Source organism: Lycium ferocissimum, chromosome 8, assembly GCF_029784015.1.
Source record: "Lycium ferocissimum isolate CSIRO_LF1 chromosome 8, AGI_CSIRO_Lferr_CH_V1, whole genome shotgun sequence".
In the NCBI taxonomy this organism is placed as follows: Eukaryota; Viridiplantae; Streptophyta; class Magnoliopsida; order Solanales; family Solanaceae; genus Lycium; species Lycium ferocissimum.
The window spans coordinates 19,895,589-19,912,824 of NC_081349.1; the positions used below are offsets into that span (position 1 = coordinate 19,895,589).

The window sequence follows — 17,236 nt, forward strand, 5'->3', positions numbered from 1 at the left end:
TTTGATCGTTCGAGCTCGCCGAAGAAGGAAGGCATTAGTTTGATTGTTCGGGCACCGCTCGGCAATGAGATAGGTTACGGTCTACTTTAGTTAGACTCTGATTAGAGAATCGTATGTAGTTGTAGAAAGTGACGGGGATAGCATATAGGCCTTCGGGCATGAAGTGGAGGTGGATTCCAATTAGGTTGGCTTTGTCAACTGTTATGTGGGCTTGTCGCCATATGTATTATTTTCTGTGATTATCACCTGTTTGTATCTCTGTCATATACTAGCTCCCTCATTATATGAAAAGGAATGATAACATTAATATGACTTGTATTTGTTGATTGTATATTGGTGATATTGTTGAGACTGATGACATGTATGACATGCCTTCCATATTATTCTTGTGATGATGGTGAGCTAAGTGATTGAGAGACTCCGAGGTTTTTGCCAGAGATTGAGAGTGACAGAGAGACTCTGAGGCCCTTGCACGGGAGATTAAGAGTGATTGAAAGCCTCCGAGGGTTTTAGCAGGAGAGCACGAGTGGTACATGGACTTCGCGGTCCCCCATGGGTCATGGCTTTGAGGCCTTACTTGCGTGAGCATGTACGAGAGTGGAGTGAGAGGGAGTCGTTGCGTTGCATTGCATTCATTCACTCATACATTTGACTGATCATCTGGTTAATTATATCTGTCATGGTTGATTTCATGATTCCTTTACACTTTACTTGTATATTATATGTGACCATACCTGTTTGCTCTATGTGCTACTTGTTAGTTTCCACTTCTTCATGCGTTATCTAATCATTGTGACTATGATGCTTACCGGTACTAGTGTTGTGCGATACTACTCTTCTTTGCACTTTTGTTGAGTGCGGTACGATCCGAGCTCCGCCCACACCCCGTGGTTGATACGCGAGGGTGACATCTTTTGATAATTCGGATGAGCTACTCTGGTCATCCGTGGCCCCGAAGGACCTCCTCTATTTATTTTTTGTATTCGACAGACAATATGTAGCCTTCGGGTATTTTCAGACTTATATTCCGTACTATGTTAGCGCTCTTGTACTCCTGTGACCAGATTTTGGGGGTTGTCGTGACATTTCTAGTTATGATAAGTATTTAAGACGTGATAACTTATTCTTATTTAATTTTCCGCTTAATTAACTTGCTATTAGTAATGTAGTTCGCCTACTTGGAGGGATGGTGTAGGTGCCACCACGACTCGTGAATTGGGTCGTGACAGCGTATGTCTCATGTGTCACCAATTTCATAATTTTATTACTAAACAATAAGAAAAAGTAAAGTTTTCATTAAAATTCTGCAAATAAATTCAAATAAATCACCAATAATATAAAAAGCATTATTATAAATATTATTTGAGAAAGATAACAACACAAAAAATGATACTAGTCTAGATAATCTTTAAAATGAAATTTTCATTCACTTCATCATCAATCTCCAGATTTATTAGTCCTTCCCGACCTCAACTAATATTTGCACTGACTTTTCTTTATATATCCAAAGAAGGAGAAGGCCAAAAAGTGTAAGAGCAATGAATAAAATTGCTTCAGGAACATAGTGCTATGAAATCTCTATCATATCAATTTCAAGCATAATCATCTAAAAAAAAATATTTATGACAGTGTTATCTTCTATGAGAATTGTTTTTCTTTATTTATATATTTTAGGAAAAATCACTACAATATAAAAAGAGAAAAGACATGTTTTAACCCCTGAACTTGGCATGAAAACTCACTTTAGCAACTAAACTTAACTTCTATTTTTTTACCCCCCTTAACAACTTACGTTTTAATTGTTTTCCACCCTAAAAAATAATACCACTCTCAATGGGAGGTGTATTACACTCGCGCCATGTCATTGCCACTTCAATGCCACATCATTGCCACGTCGTTGCCATGTCATTGCCATGTCAAAATTACCAACATATCATTTTTATTTTTCTGTTATTATTTTTTTCTTTCTCTTTCTTCTTCTTTCTCCTCATCCTCACCCTATTTTTATCAACCACCATGCCATTTACGCCACCGCGCCGCCGCCTCATGCTAACACCGCCGCCTCCTCCCCGCCGCCGCCGCCGCAAAAAAAATTGGACGAACTACCCTTAAAAAAAATCATCACCATCATCTTTAACCCACACCCACCACCACCACCATCATCTCCCCACCAAATTTCATCAAATTCCTTAAAAGAAAAAAAAATCACCACCACCATCTTTAACCCACATCCACAACCAGCACCATTTCTAGCAAACCCATTTCTTCCACCACCATTATTAGCAAGCCCATTTCTTCCACCACCATTATTAGCAAACCCATTTCTTCCATAACTTTATTTTTGAAAGAGAATCAAAATACCCACATCCACAACCACCACCATTTCTAGCAAACCCGTTTCTTCCACCACCATTAGTCCCACTTACACTTAAATTCGTTCAAATTAGTTGTTTTGGTTGTTATTGTTGGCCATTATTAGTATTATTATTAACAAACCCATTTCTTCCATAACTTTATTTTTGAAAGAAAACAAAATCTAAATCAAGAAACAAAAAAATGGTGAAAATGAAAAGAAAAAAATGATGAGAATATAGAGAGAAAAAGGGATTTGTGAAGAAGAAGAAGAAGGATGGGGGAGGGAGACGGGGTCGTGGCGGGTGGGGTGGGGCGGGGCTGTGAAGAAAAAGAAGAAGAAGCAGCTGTGGCCGGGGGGGGGGGGGGGGGGTGAAGAAGAAGCAGTCGTGGCGGGGGGAGGGGGGAGGGGCTGTGAAGAAGAAGAAGAAACAGTGGAAACCAACCAAGAAGCCATGGAAATCCACCTCTCTCCCTTTCTTCTTCAATCACATTAACACATCAATGATGAAAAAACCAACCAGCACCATGGAAATTTTGGCTACGGTTGCCAAGTCCACTTTTTTTTTATTTTTCACTCTCTTAATTTTTTATTTTTTTATTTTTTTGCCACGTCGGCATTTGGGGTGGAAAATAATTGAAACGTAAGTTGTTAAGGGGGGTAAAAAAATAGAAGTTAAGTTTACTTGCTAAAGTGAGTTTTCGTGCCAAGTTCAGGGGTTAAAACATGTCTTTTCCCATATAAAAACATGATAACATAAAATATAAATATCATAATACCAGTAATAAAAATTATAATTTATAGCAAAAATCAAATTTAACGCTCGGGGCGTACGCCTTTTCGCCCAGGACTTAGGCTTTTGTGACCGGGACTTATGAGGCTTATGCTTATGTGCAAGTGTCGAAAGTATTGTTCTCTTTAGATGCACCAGAAAAAGCAATTCTGTATTAGCTTGCCCTGCTACCCTTCACACACAAAGATAAACTGAAATTGTTAATCTAATCTAATCTAGTAATAATAACAACCTTACCATCTTTATCTTAGAGAGCTTATTAAGAGCACCGCCGGTGCAACACGGAGAAGGGCAAGCCGAGCCTTCAGATCCTTAAACCATTATGGCTGCTCTCAGAATATGAGACGATATATACAAAGAGACCCATTATTCTCATATTTGTTGCGGCTTTGGTAAATGTACCAACATCCTTTTTCAGCAGATTTTTAAATGGTGAATTTAGTTTTACAATATTTTTAGTTACAAATGCTAAACGTCCAGTATATCTCGTTCGAAGCTTGACGAATATGAACTTAGTAGCAGCCTAACCAGTTACCAAGCTCAACAGGAAAACCAACTAAATAATGAAAGGGAAAAGAGTAAGGTCTATTAAACAAAAGCATAAACCAAGATAATGTATAAATTATTTTTTAGCCAACTGCTATAAGAAAAATACACATAAGACGAAACATACCCAAAATTTCTTCAATAGCAAGGAGTTAAGAGAGTCAAGGTCATCTTCAGGTATATAACCCTTGAACCAGCTAAATCAGCTATTAGCCAAGTATTGCTTCGTTGATTCCTTGAGCTACATTTGATCAAGGTATCTGCAAAAACTTCAAGGGGAATTCATTAAGAATTGCTGCAATGTTAATATCTGAGATATCTACCTTGAAATGGTCTAATCTACATATAGATAAGTACAAAAGAGGCCACACTTCAGCCATGATATTTAAGCCAATATGTTCCATGTTGGATTCGCTCACAACAAAGAATATGATTATAAATTCATGGAATAAAGTATCCACTCTGAGGACAAATTGTGAACTCAAATATGTTTGAGGATCAACCATTGCAGAGACAATATCCACAAAGCATGTTATCAACCTCTTTATCTCCACAAAGGAGAACCATTATTTATAAAGTACTTGAAAGTAAGAACAGATATAAATGTAGAGAACACAGTGGATCTAAACATCACAGGTTCACTGATTGCATAAGTTATGGACCACCATTAGTAAACACACAACATACATATTGATATAAGGCACAAAAATTCAACCAAAAGAACATGAACTATTAGAATCTATCACACAGAATTAATCTACAAAGATTAATAGGCAAAGATAAGAAGAGCAAGAGAAAGGTGCAAATAGAGGAGCAAACTGTGATTCGTCAACAAATTTAACATGTACAACCTTCTGACTTGAAAATGTAAAATGAGCATTTGACAATCATATAATGAGCATTTGACAATCATACATCATGTCAAAGATATAAATTTATTAAATAAGATCTTTCTTTCCAGCTTTAAAGGACACATAAGTTAGTTCCACATAGTAGATATAATTCCAAAATACATAATTTGTCTTTATATTTAATTTAAATTAATGCCAAGAAGCAGCTCATGTCGAACATGAGCTGCTTCTTGGCTCAAAGAACAATATTTAGAGCATCACATGCTATAATTTGCAAAGACGTAAAAGTTATTGCAATAACACAAACACTAAATGAACTTATTCAATTGTAAGGTAAAAATAATATCTAAATGTAAGTACATAGGTTCCAAGCCAGAGAAGATGTTATTTCTATTATCACAAATCTAGTTTACAACATTTTAGTAGTGAAATCAATATTAGTTGAAAAAAACTAACAAAATTTAAAATACACATATAAAGTACTCAAAAAGTACCTTTTTAAATAAAAAGGTGTTTCACATCCTGCGAATAGAGAATTTAGCAACAAACGGATTGGCATCTAACTATCCACTCCTCATCTAGCCAACCTTGATTTTCATCAGTTTGCCTCTGTAAGTCCAATTGTTTCTTATTTTGAGTTAACTCTTAAATTAGAACAAATTAACTTGTGCTGGTTCTTGGTACCTAAGAAACGTACACAAATTATTATTTTTTCAGTAAAAACCTATGAAGTGCATCTTCAGCTTCCATTCCACTCTATTCAGATATATTTCATTCCAACACTAAACAATTTTCCTTACTTAACATTAAAATAACATTCTTGACAAACACATAAGCACAAATAGAAAAAGCAAAGGTCAAAAAACCATACCATGGACTGTATACCATCAGGCCCACTACCAAACCTCCATTTCTGCACAATCAACTTCCCTTCTTGCAACTCCACATTACTTCCCGTAACCGATCCATCAAATATACTAAACTCACCTCCCACTTCCTAACTTATCCTAGCATTACTCTCGTGTAAATCCCTTCCATCTATTCTCATCCATTAATATCTCAAACAAATCTTTAGCCCTACAACTAAATTTCTCCGTCATCGTTATCGTCTTAAACCCTTCCTTTTTCTTCTCCTTTTTCACCTTCTCATCCTCTTTCACCGGAGTCAACGCTGGAGAACCAAAATCTCCGGCGTTGACAACTATTTTTACCACTTTTTTCACCTCATTTTCATCCTAACAAGGACCCCCTTTTGACATAGCATTAACATAAACCCTAATTTGCTCTAAAACAAAAGGCTTTCCTTTAACAATAAATGCATCCTTTAATCTCTTCCCAATTTACCCTTTATCTTTAATCGTAACCCTAATTTCTGGATATTCATCAGCTATATAAGGTAATTCAACATTCCCTTCAAATGTCAAACCACCTTCATTTACAACATTACCTTCCCAAGATAGAATTAAGTTTAATTCATAACCTGGAATTACTTTCCCTTTTCGGATATTAACGTACTCTTCACCTTCGAGTTTTTCGAGGTATCCTGCCGAGAAAAGGCCACCATTGTTGTCAGCCAAGTTCTGCCCTAAACGCTTTCTCCTTCACGCCTGACGTAACAGTAGTTTCTATCTTTCTAGATCTAACTGGTATGTGGTGTATCTGAGTTAAAAGCCACTAACTGAAATTACTTTTATGCCCTTGGATGGACGACGATCCTGCCTCTCACCCATGCTTCGACGACGATCCTGCCTCTCACCCATGCTTCTATATAGTACAAATTTTCAATTTATGGGATGAAATATGAAATTGAAACCAGTTAACAATATATAAGATGAAGTAATATGCAATTGAAATCTGCTGTGGCATAGGGTGGGCTTCCTCCTTTAGTGGGTCTTAGGCAGTACTAATTTGTACTACCTCATGTTCAAAATAAGTGCGCACTTAGTGTTTAGCATGCCCCTTAAGAAAATATTAAATCTTAGAAAAAAAAATTTTGTCTAAAATACGCTTAATTTTTTTTTTAAAATGCGATTACACCGTATGGTGGCGTGTCCCTAATATATATTCAAAAATTATTTACATAGGAGTAGGAGAGAATCCGTGACTCCCTAAAGAGTTTCCGTAAACTAAGCTTAATTGAATACTACCTAATATTAATATAGTTTCTTGATTACATAATAACTCACTTATCTAAATAGGGATAAATTTGAAAGAAAATAATTAATTCATTCTTGATTATGCAAATGGACTCTTATTTTGAACCAAAAAAGAAAAAAGAAAAAAAAAGTCTAAATGAACATTTATTAGGAACCGCATGGGATCCACTACAAGAAAAAATATATCTAGCAACAAAAAAATTTTGTTTCCATAGATTGATTATTGTTGCAAAAAGTACTTTTGGCAACAATTTTTTTTTTGTTGAATGAACTTTTCCCAACAGCTGTTATTGCAACAACGTGCAACAACTTTTTTTTTTTGTTGCCAAAAGTACTTTTTGCAACAATAATCAATACTAGGGCAACAAAATAAAATTCTTTGGCAACAAAAAAATCATTTGCCAACAATAAAACTAAGTTGTTGCCAAATATAAAAAAAATTGTTGCGATTTCTATACTTTCTTGTAGTGGGAGTTATAGTTAGGGTGCCCCAAAGCGGTTAACGAACGTTGTGGAAACCAGCCAAAAACAAATATTTGAAATTGAAGAATTTGTTATGGAACACAACCAATTAAACATGTTGAGTCTTCATTATGGTAACTACAAAATTGGAAGATATTACAATGAAATTAATCTACATAAGCTTTTTTTTTTTTTTTGGCAATAAAATGTGAATTATTGCCATACCAACAAAAGACAAACTTACACCTAGGAGCACTCATATCCTTTGCAGTAGCTAGGGACTAGTGAGCCTCAGAAACCTAGTTACATAATGAGTCAAGAAGATGCCTATACTTTCTACCTCTATTAGAGCACCTATATATATATTTAATCTATCTATAACTCCTCTTTTTATCTGTTGAAGTACGTATTGCCCCTGTACAGCTTGGCCTTTGAATATTTTTTAGTTTCTTGCAGTCCAACTATTGTATATGGAGGCTCCATATACCGCTGCAATGATTTCCTTTTTGAACTTACTCCATCTCCTCATCTTTATGCTATGTAGCGTGTCTTGCATCTGAACTTGATGTATTTGCATTCCCAGCCAGTTCTGCACTTCCTGCCATACTCTTTTTGTCCAGACACAATTGTAAAACACATGTGCTGCATCTTATATCCAGTTCCCATCGCACAGCTCACACTCTATTGTATCACAGTATAAGCCCATCCCATGAATTCTATCCTTAGTGAGTAGCCTCCCCTGTGCTGCTAACCACAATATGAACCTATGTTTAGGTTGAGCTAGTTTGGTCCATATTAGGCCAGCTATATCCTCCTTTGTCCCATCACCTATTAATTTCTGATAAGCCCCCACTACAGAATACTTCCCTGTTGCAGTTAATCTATAGTGTCCAGCAGAGTACCAAGATGTCATTCTCACCTTCACTTTGTGCAGTGTTCTCCAGTACCAACTACTGTCCTTTGGTGGAATATGGGTCCAGAAGTCCTCACCATTGTGTATATAGATTTCGTGCACCCATTTGACCCATAACAAGTCTGACTTTTCCATTATCCACCAGATGAGTTTCCCCACAGATGCTATGTTCCACACTTTACACCTTTTAATATTCAGTCCTCCATGACTCTTTGGTTGACATATTTTCTCCCATGCTACTAGGTTGATCTTCTTTTTATCTTCAGTGTTGCCCCATAAAAACCCTCTGCAGAGTTTATCAACTTCTTTTACTACACTTTGGGGCAGTATGAACACTGCTCCCTAGAAATTATGAACAGAGAAGAGGACAGATTGTATTACTTGGAGTCTACTGGCATAAGATAGATGTCTATGTGCTGCAGCTCTTATTCTTTCTGTTATCTTCATGCATAGCTGATGACATTCTAGTTTGTTCTATTTCTTGGGTGATAGGGATAGTCCCAGGTATCTTATGGGAAATGACCCTACAGTAAATCCAGTTTGTCTTAATAGCCTCTCTTTCATGTCTTCATCTACACCTGCTATGAATATATTGGACTTCTCAGTGTTAGCAAAAGCCAAATGTGTTAGTTTCTGCCCTTTACACATGGGATGGTATCTGAAATTTGGTAAGTTGCCCATTTTATTCAACACTCTAGACAAATACTCCATGACTAGGACAAATAGCAAGGGGGAGACGGGGTCCCCTTGCCTAAGTCCTCTCTTCCCCTCAAAATAACCATAGATGGTTCCACTAACCTTGATAGAGAACTTGGTGGTTGTCACACACAACATTATCAGCTCAACAAATCTACTGGGGAAGCCAAACCCATGCATCATCTCTTCCAAGAAGTCCCATTTAACCATATCATATGCCTTTCTCAGGTCAATTTTCATGAGGCATCTAGGAGTAGTTTTCCTATTATAATGCCTTAGGAGATCATGACAAATAAGGACATTGTGAACTAGTGATCTTCCACTCACAAAAGCAGCTTGAGTGTTATTCACCAAAGTAGATAGTACCAGTTTCAATCTTTTGCACAACATTTTCGATATGCATTTATAGATCACATTGCAGCATGCAATGGGTCTAAAATGACCTGCAATCTCTGGGTTTTTTCAGTTTTGGAATCAAGGCTATGCTTGTAGCATTCAACTGATGCAACAACTTCCCAGTGCTTAGAGTTTCTAATATGGCTTCTGTGAACTCCTTTCCTATTATGGGCCAAGCATCTCTAAAGAACCCACTCCCAAAGCCATCAGGACCTGGGCTTTTATTTATATTTATTCCAAATAGTGCCTCCTTCACTTCTTCCTTAGTGTAAGGCTTCAATAGTCCAACCTGTTGTTCTATAGTCAGTGTGTGCCCATTCCTTAAGAAACCTGTATATGCCTTCTGTCTTGTCCCACCAATTTCACCCAACATTTTTTTGTAGAACTTAACAAAAATACAAGCAATGACTTCCGGATCATGCTGCATTTGCTGATTTTCATCTTTCAATTGGTAGACAGATTCGTTCAGTTTCTTTTGCTTCAGTACTGCATGGAAATACTTTGTATTGTCATCCCCCAGTTTCAACTAAGTCGCTTTACTTCTTTGTACTAGCATCATCTCAGCCAAATAACTAGACCTTTTGAATTTCCTTCCCATTTCTTGTTCTGCCTTCTGGAGATCACAATCCAATGGATTCAGGTGTAGCTGCGTTTGTACTTCTATTAACTTTGCTCTATTCCATTTTTACCTCATTCATTATATTGCTGAAAGCTGATGGGTGTAGTTTCCTTAACTCTGCCTTCAACAGTTTCATTTTCCTAACCAGTTAATACATCTTGCACCCCTTTATTTGTTTTTGCCACCCCATATCTACAATCTTTTTAAAATCATTATGAGTACTCCATGCATTACAATATTTGAAAGCCTTCTTCTTTTTTGTATTGGCTTGCAGTGTTGTCACATATGCAGGGCTATGGTCACTGATACCTTCTGGGAGGAATTAAACTTTACAGCACTCTACTTTGTCCAACCATTCACCATTTACAAACACCCAGTCTAGCTTTGAGAAAATCCTGTTTGCTTCCCCTTTGTCATTCCAAGTGTAGTTGCATCCACTTCTTGGAAGCTCAGTAAAGCTACAGTAATCCAAATAGGATTGGAAGTCTACTACCTCACATATTGTCACTACATTGCCACCTATTCTGTCTTCACTGTGCAGGACAGAGTTGAAGTCACCAAGTATCATCCATGGCAAGGTGTTGTTATCATGAACTTGACAAATATATTCCCACAATTCTTTCCTTTCCTCTCTTGTATTATAAGCATAAACAAAAGTTACCAAATACTGTACTTGTAGAGGTATGTACACTACCTGGCAGGTTATTGCTTGTGCACTCTCACTCCATTGAGTCACCTTGTAGGTATCACCTTTCCACAACATCCATATTCTCCCATTATAATGTGAGGCATGGTTTGTACAATACTCCCATCCCCCAAACATCTTCTCAGCCACCCACTTTATTCTATTTACTTTTATTTTAGTCTCCAGCAGACCAATCATTTCAACCTTCAGCTCATCACAAAGGAGTTTTACCTCCTTCTGTTTTGAGAGGCCATTAAGACCTCTCACATTCCAACTTATAGCATTAACCATCCCCTCTTGGGACAGTTGTACTACCACCCTTTTTCCAGGTACTTTCCACTTGCATCTGATGCTTCTCATTTTTATTTGCCTGCAAAGGTTGGAAGGTGTTAGACATCTTAACACCTTCCTCTCTAACAATACTATAGTTTGTATCACCCTTATGCTTTTGTCCCCTGTTTTGATTCTGATGCTTGGTTTGTTTACTTTGTTGTTGAAACCCAGTGCTCGCCTCATGGACACCAGATACCCTTATTATATTCCTCTATGTTACAGGCACATCTTCTTCCTTATGTTCCTCAGTGACTCTTAGTGTTGTTTGTGCAGGGGTTCTTGCTTCATTTGATTTATCAGCAAGTTGGACCATATCTACTGTTACATCCTTCTTCTCTGGGGCTTGTATAGGTGCTACTATTGTTACAGTTTCTGCTTTTTTGTTCCTCCTACACCTGTCACTCTCATGTCCATATTTGTGACAATAAGTACAGATCGAAGGTCTCCAATCATATGTTACTCTTTGTGTTACCACAGTCCCTTTTTCATTTCTAAACAGGACCTCATCTGGCAGTTCTTCTCCAATTTTAACTTCAACTAACAATCTTGCAAAGTTGAGTCCCACCTTCCTTTCTGTCTGTTTGTCCACCATCAACGGTTTCCCAATCAGACTGCCTATTTTACTTAATCCTCTAGGGCTCCAATATTTGAAATCCAATCTTGGCAATTTAATCCAGATTGGCACTGATTGCAATTCCTCTCTAGTAAATTCCATGTCTGGTGACCATGCTTTGACAATAAATGGTTTGTTGTCAAAGTGATAGACCCCAGCTTAGATAGCTTCATTTTCCCCTTCTTCACTATCAAATCTTACTAACATAATTCCATTTTTCATCATCGCAACCTTATTTATACCAATCTTTCCCCACATTCTTTGGATGTAGCCTTTCAATACTGCAAAAGGGGGGTGAGATCCTAGTACGTAGCATACCACTGCATTTGGCCAATCTCAATTTTTGAGCTTATATCCTCCACCTCTATTTCCCCAATTAATTGATCGCCAATATTATCTGGGTCTACATACTCTAATTTAAAACCAGCATTCGACAATTTTGAGATATCAAAGCTATCCCATATTGTTTTGGTATCAGTTTGCTTACTCTTATTCTGCTGATGTTCCTCAACTTCCGCTGCCCAGGATTGTCTTTGTTCACCTGCCGCCATCTGTCTAACCGCCATCCATTCTCCAACCCGCTCCTTTGCTGGTGTTTTTGGTTTTATTAGAATTTGGACATTCCGAACTGGTGATTTAGAACCACTTTGCTCTGGTTTATCTGTCACATTTCCCTTTGAAGTTATTTCTCTACCTTGCACATTACTTTCTTTCGTCTTGGCTGATCCATCCACAATTTCAGAGAGCGCTCGCGTTCTAAAGGTTGCTATTGCCGGTCCTGTCCCTTTGACTGGTGTTTCCTCCTGGTTCGTTGGCTGAGATCTCTTCCCCATGAAGAGGCGCACGTTTAGTTAACGTGCACCGAGAGAGCTCTTGCTAAAACCTACACGAGCTACAAACAACTAAAACCTAGCTAAAGTTACACGTAGGGCAACCAATGTTCCTCAAATATGCCGCCTTCACATATTTTGCAATTCTTAGTGGGAAGAGTTATTGCCATGGCATTTCTATCATTCTCATTTATTTGCTTGTACCTATGAGACATATCAAACTTAACAACATTATTCAACGCATGATGATCATCAACTAGCACAGAACGATTGCTATATTGATTTGCCAATTCGATCAACTCATCAACGATCACTTTGCATTCGAAGATTGGAAATTGGCAATTTCTTAGTTGGTCGTGTATGGCTCGACGAGTCTTTTCTGGGTTCTTGAAATCTTGAGTCCAGTGTCATGTTGAGATTTGTGGACGTTCACTTATGTTCTTTTTGCCAGAAACATCAAGCCAAAGATGTTCCGTTTGGCAAATTAATTGGATTTCAACTAATCCAAAGGCAGGAGGATTGGGATGATTTTTCGGTTTCATTTTAGGCCACCCAAAGCTGTAACACAATTTGGACTCTTCATAAATGAAAATTTTCATATTGCTTGATTAATTTTAAGCTTACAAAGATTGATAGGTGGGGTCAAGATAATTTATAGATATTCCAATTCTAAACCTACTTTGAGAAGGATTTAAATGTTTAATTAAGCCTATTTCGACTTAATTTAATATTCTACGCCTAGTTAATTAACAATGTGTATAGGAGAACGTTTTAGGTTAAAGTGTTAAACCCATACGGACTTGGTTCCATGTTTAACAAATTAAAACTTCTTTAATGTTTATAAAGCGGAAAAGATTACATACTCGCCCATTAAATAATTAAGGATATACATTCCTAAAACTAATAACGTCAAATATATCCTACCAATGTAATTTAATATGTCGTGGCTGGTTGTTTATATTTTTTACGTGTAATTAAATTCACTTTTAATTGGTAGTTATTTCTTATTTTTGGGGTTATCTAATAGTTTAAAGGTTCTTCTACAATGTCACTTCCGAGAAGTTAAATTAAATACTCCCTCTGTTTCAATTTATGTGAACCCTTTACTATTTGGAGAGTCTACGAGGTGGTTCTTTGACCACGTTTTCCTTGCATTATTTCTAAATTATCATGACTTATAGCACTTTTAATGTAGTTTCTAAATGTACAAATTTTATTTTTACAAACTTGAAAAATCTATGTCAAAATTTAAGCTCAAAGTTATAAAGTTTGACCCTCGTACTCCAAAAAGGTTCACATAAATTGAAACGGAGGGAGTAATTAATAGCGAAGTAAGAATGAAGGCCATTGTTTAAGGAAAGGCAGTTCCATGATCTGAATTCTTTGAGTTTGTTCAGAATTTTTTCACATCTCACCTAATTTACTGAGTTTGAAATCTTATTAGTGCGTGTTATAACGTACTAGTTCTGGACACGCGCGTTGAGCGTGTATCCCATATCAATGTGTATGCAATTTTAAAAATTTACGTAAATGCATTAGATAATGAGTATGAAGGAAAAAGTGTCAGTTTCTAAAAGTGATGAACGTTGAGATCCTATTTAGCTTGCTCAATAAATGAAGAAATCCTGTCCCTTAAAGTTCTCGGATGCTTTCTTGTGATTTCTGGCTTTGCCTTCAATTACCGAAGTTATCAGTTTTTCTTCTTTCTTGGGATTAATAATTATCAGAATATACTTCATTTTTGAATTCTCCACCCTTCTATATGGCCCTTCACTTTTTCACCATCAAAAATATACCGTTGCCTGTGTGCATAACAATTGTAATCATGTAATTGTCTCTTTAGTTTATTTGCAACTGTATTTTACAATAATCTTCACCCTTCTAATATCATTGGAATAATTGTATTAGTTCTATGACTAATAAAGAAACACAGAAGGGAAAAAAAAAAAAGATTACATACACTAAATAACCAACATCTTTTTCAACGTCTAGTTATTCCAAATGCCTAAAATCACATTCTTCAATTAGTCAATAATTTTAAATGGAAAATGCTAAATTACTAATGAGTCCCAGTTGACAGATCAACAAAAAAAAACTACTATCGAACAGTTATACTAAAGCAAGTAATAATTATGCGGTGAAAACTAACAGTGAAAATGGTTGGTAATGGCGATTTGTGGTGGGGTGGTGATTGGTTATGGTGGCTGATAGTGGAGGTGGTTGGAAGGTATGGTATTGATGGTTGATAGCGATGATGGTCAATGATACACTAGATGATTACGTTGGTGGTGGTGATTGATACTAGGTGGTCGGTTAAGGGTAACCAGCGGTGGTAATACTTGATGCATGGTCGAAGTGGTGGTGCTCGTGATTGATGGTGGTAATAAATAAATTAATAACAAAATATTTTAAAAAAACACTAAATGAACATCTTAATGCTTTTTTTTTTTTGGTTATAAAAAAAATACATTTTCTATTATATTTTGATACGTATAAATCAATATTTGGGCGTAGATATTTGTATGTTTATGTATATATTAGATATAAGATAGAAAAGGCGGATACAATTTTAAGCACGCCGTTCTCATACATAAATAAATAAAAGTTTAAATTATATACATTGTTAGTAAATAATTTTCTTACACTCATGCTCCCAAAGAATATTTACATGCTACTTAAAATATGAAATTTATAATCCTAAACATAAAAAGAACAAGGTTACCTATTACAATAAGTAAAACTTACCTAATAATATAAAAACTTTTATGCATTTTCAGTACACAAAACTACTTGAACTCAAAATCCAAGAGTGATAAAGCCATCTCCCAAAGGGAAAGGGAATTCGATTAATTTTTCTTTTGTTTTTTAATACTTAGGTCTGTTTTTAGGAAAGACAGAAACCCATTCCTAATCAAATTCAAGTTACTAAGCCCAGTAGGTCTTGGATTAATTTGCTTCTCAACTACTATAAATACATAGGGCTATAGCTAATCTTGAAACCACTTTCGATGTTCTCCATATCAACTCTTTGAACATGGAAAATGCTTTAGAATCCCACAATGCCTCCTCGAATATTGCCATAAATATTGATGTTAAATATATCCCTTCTCCCTCTTCTTCTTTACCACCTTTAACCATTCAATTTCACCTTCATACTCATGAACAATACCGGTACATACCACCCCATGACCCTACACAATATCAACCCCCAGATGATTATAATCAAACTAATACCAAATCACTTCGTCTCACACTTGACCCTTCTGAATACATGTCTCATGACATGTTCTCCCTTGTCATGCAATGGAATCTCGAGAACATGGACGAGGAGTACTTTGACAATAATCGTCGTGACAGAGTCATCCAAGATATGATACGTAAAATACGCGTAATTGTTAATAACAGATCTAAGAAAGGTCTTAAGGAGTTCGAGATTGTTGTTGGTGTAACATTAAACATTGACCATGTTGTTTCTCATGGTGGAGGGATTTTGTTAGGAGAAGAATCGTCAGGGTTCCACGGGATGGTACCTGCTAGTGAGTCAGCCATGGAGTTTTTAAAGAAAAAGGAGGTTGTTGAAGAAAGTATGAATGATGATTGTGTGATTTGTCTTGAAAAACTTGGGAAGGAGAAGGAGTTGTTGCGTATGCCTTGCTCACATGTGTTTCATGGAGATTGTATTATCCACTGGTTGGAGAATGGCCATTGTTGCCCTACTTGCCGTTATGAGATGCCAAAAAATCATTAGCTATGAGGACTTGTAGTAGTTTTCAAATACGTAAATTTTATTTTTAAGAAATTGTAAACTCTATACTCAAATTTGTAGTCAAGATAGTATTTTGACATTCATCCGATGTACTCCTCCACATAAATTGGGATGGTAAAAGTATATGATCGACTAAGGAAACTGAGACATGAGTTGAATAGAACACTTGGAATAAGTTGATAATTCGAACATTACTCATTATTGTAGTTTTCACATTGATATATTATGTGTTAAAGTTTGACTAGGTACAAAATTTAAGAAAATAGAGAAAAAACAATTAATCTTCTAATCCTAAATTAAAGATATTTATGTTGTAGCCAAATGCCCTTGAATCTTGTGGTTTTAAACATATATGTTATGTGATATATTGGAATGAGATTTACTAAATATTAGAAAGTGGCATTAGGTTTTAAACACACATAAAGAAAAAGAAAGGGAAAGTTACACATTTGGGGGGCGGGGGGGGGGGGGGGGGGAAGGCGAACCATTATGTATAAAACATAATATACAAAAAATATATATTTATTGGCTATTAGTTATATTCAATGTGAAGACCTTATTATGATTTATGCTAAAATTATATATCCCAGATTTGTTAACTTGATCAAGTAGCTTAAGGGAAAACTAAGTAGATTATCATTTATCATCCATAACAGTGAGAGCTAACTCAGTGTATGGATAGGTTACACAGTAAGCAATTCAGGCATTCAGCATTCGACAAATTGGACAAAAGAATTCTATTCTTGGAATGCCAATGCATTAAAACATATAAAACAAAATTTGGTAGATATATGTGAAAGATGTATATTCGCTCTGAGTCATCTTCCGTAAGGAGAGTTTTGAAAGGCTTGTAATGTAAACACTGCCAATGACTTAGGCCGGAGTTTGAGCTCATCAGCTTAGACACTGCCAAGAAAGGTTAGCAGATGTATATGCTCCTTTCTGTGGATACTGGCCTTCTAAATTGGTGTCAATTATTCGAAACAACTTCCTTTTGTCCCCTAAATATGGCTTTGCCCAGTCTACAAATTTGAATATAAGAACATTAAGTTTTTGTTCACATGACGCTGGTTAATTACACATTTGACTTATATAGTTGGTGACCATGTTAACATTTATAGAAAATATCTAGTGTGATATATTAGGTAAATCTATTATAAGAATCCATTCCCAACTTACATACGTGCCCAAAAACAAAGTAAATTAGAGTAACTTATTAGAACT

General features: G+C 36.2%; 1 protein-coding gene and 1 pseudogene across 1 annotated transcript; both read right to left on the minus strand.

Annotated features, from left to right (window-relative positions):
• Nucleotides 1-5,285: 5,285 nt before the first annotated feature.
• Nucleotides 5,286-6,303, minus strand: LOC132066112 (uncharacterized; annotated as a pseudogene).
• Nucleotides 6,304-7,810: 1,507 nt separating this feature from the next.
• LOC132066113 (uncharacterized) lies at nucleotides 7,811-9,160 on the minus strand. The gene is made up of 2 exons (XM_059459496.1): nucleotides 8,603-9,160; nucleotides 7,811-8,416 (listed from the first exon to the last, which is right to left on the minus strand). The coding sequence occupies exons 1-2, from the start codon at nucleotides 9,158-9,160 to the stop codon at nucleotides 7,811-7,813; spliced, it is 1,164 nt and encodes a 387-aa protein (XP_059315479.1).
• Nucleotides 9,161-17,236: the final 8,076 nt, after the last annotated feature.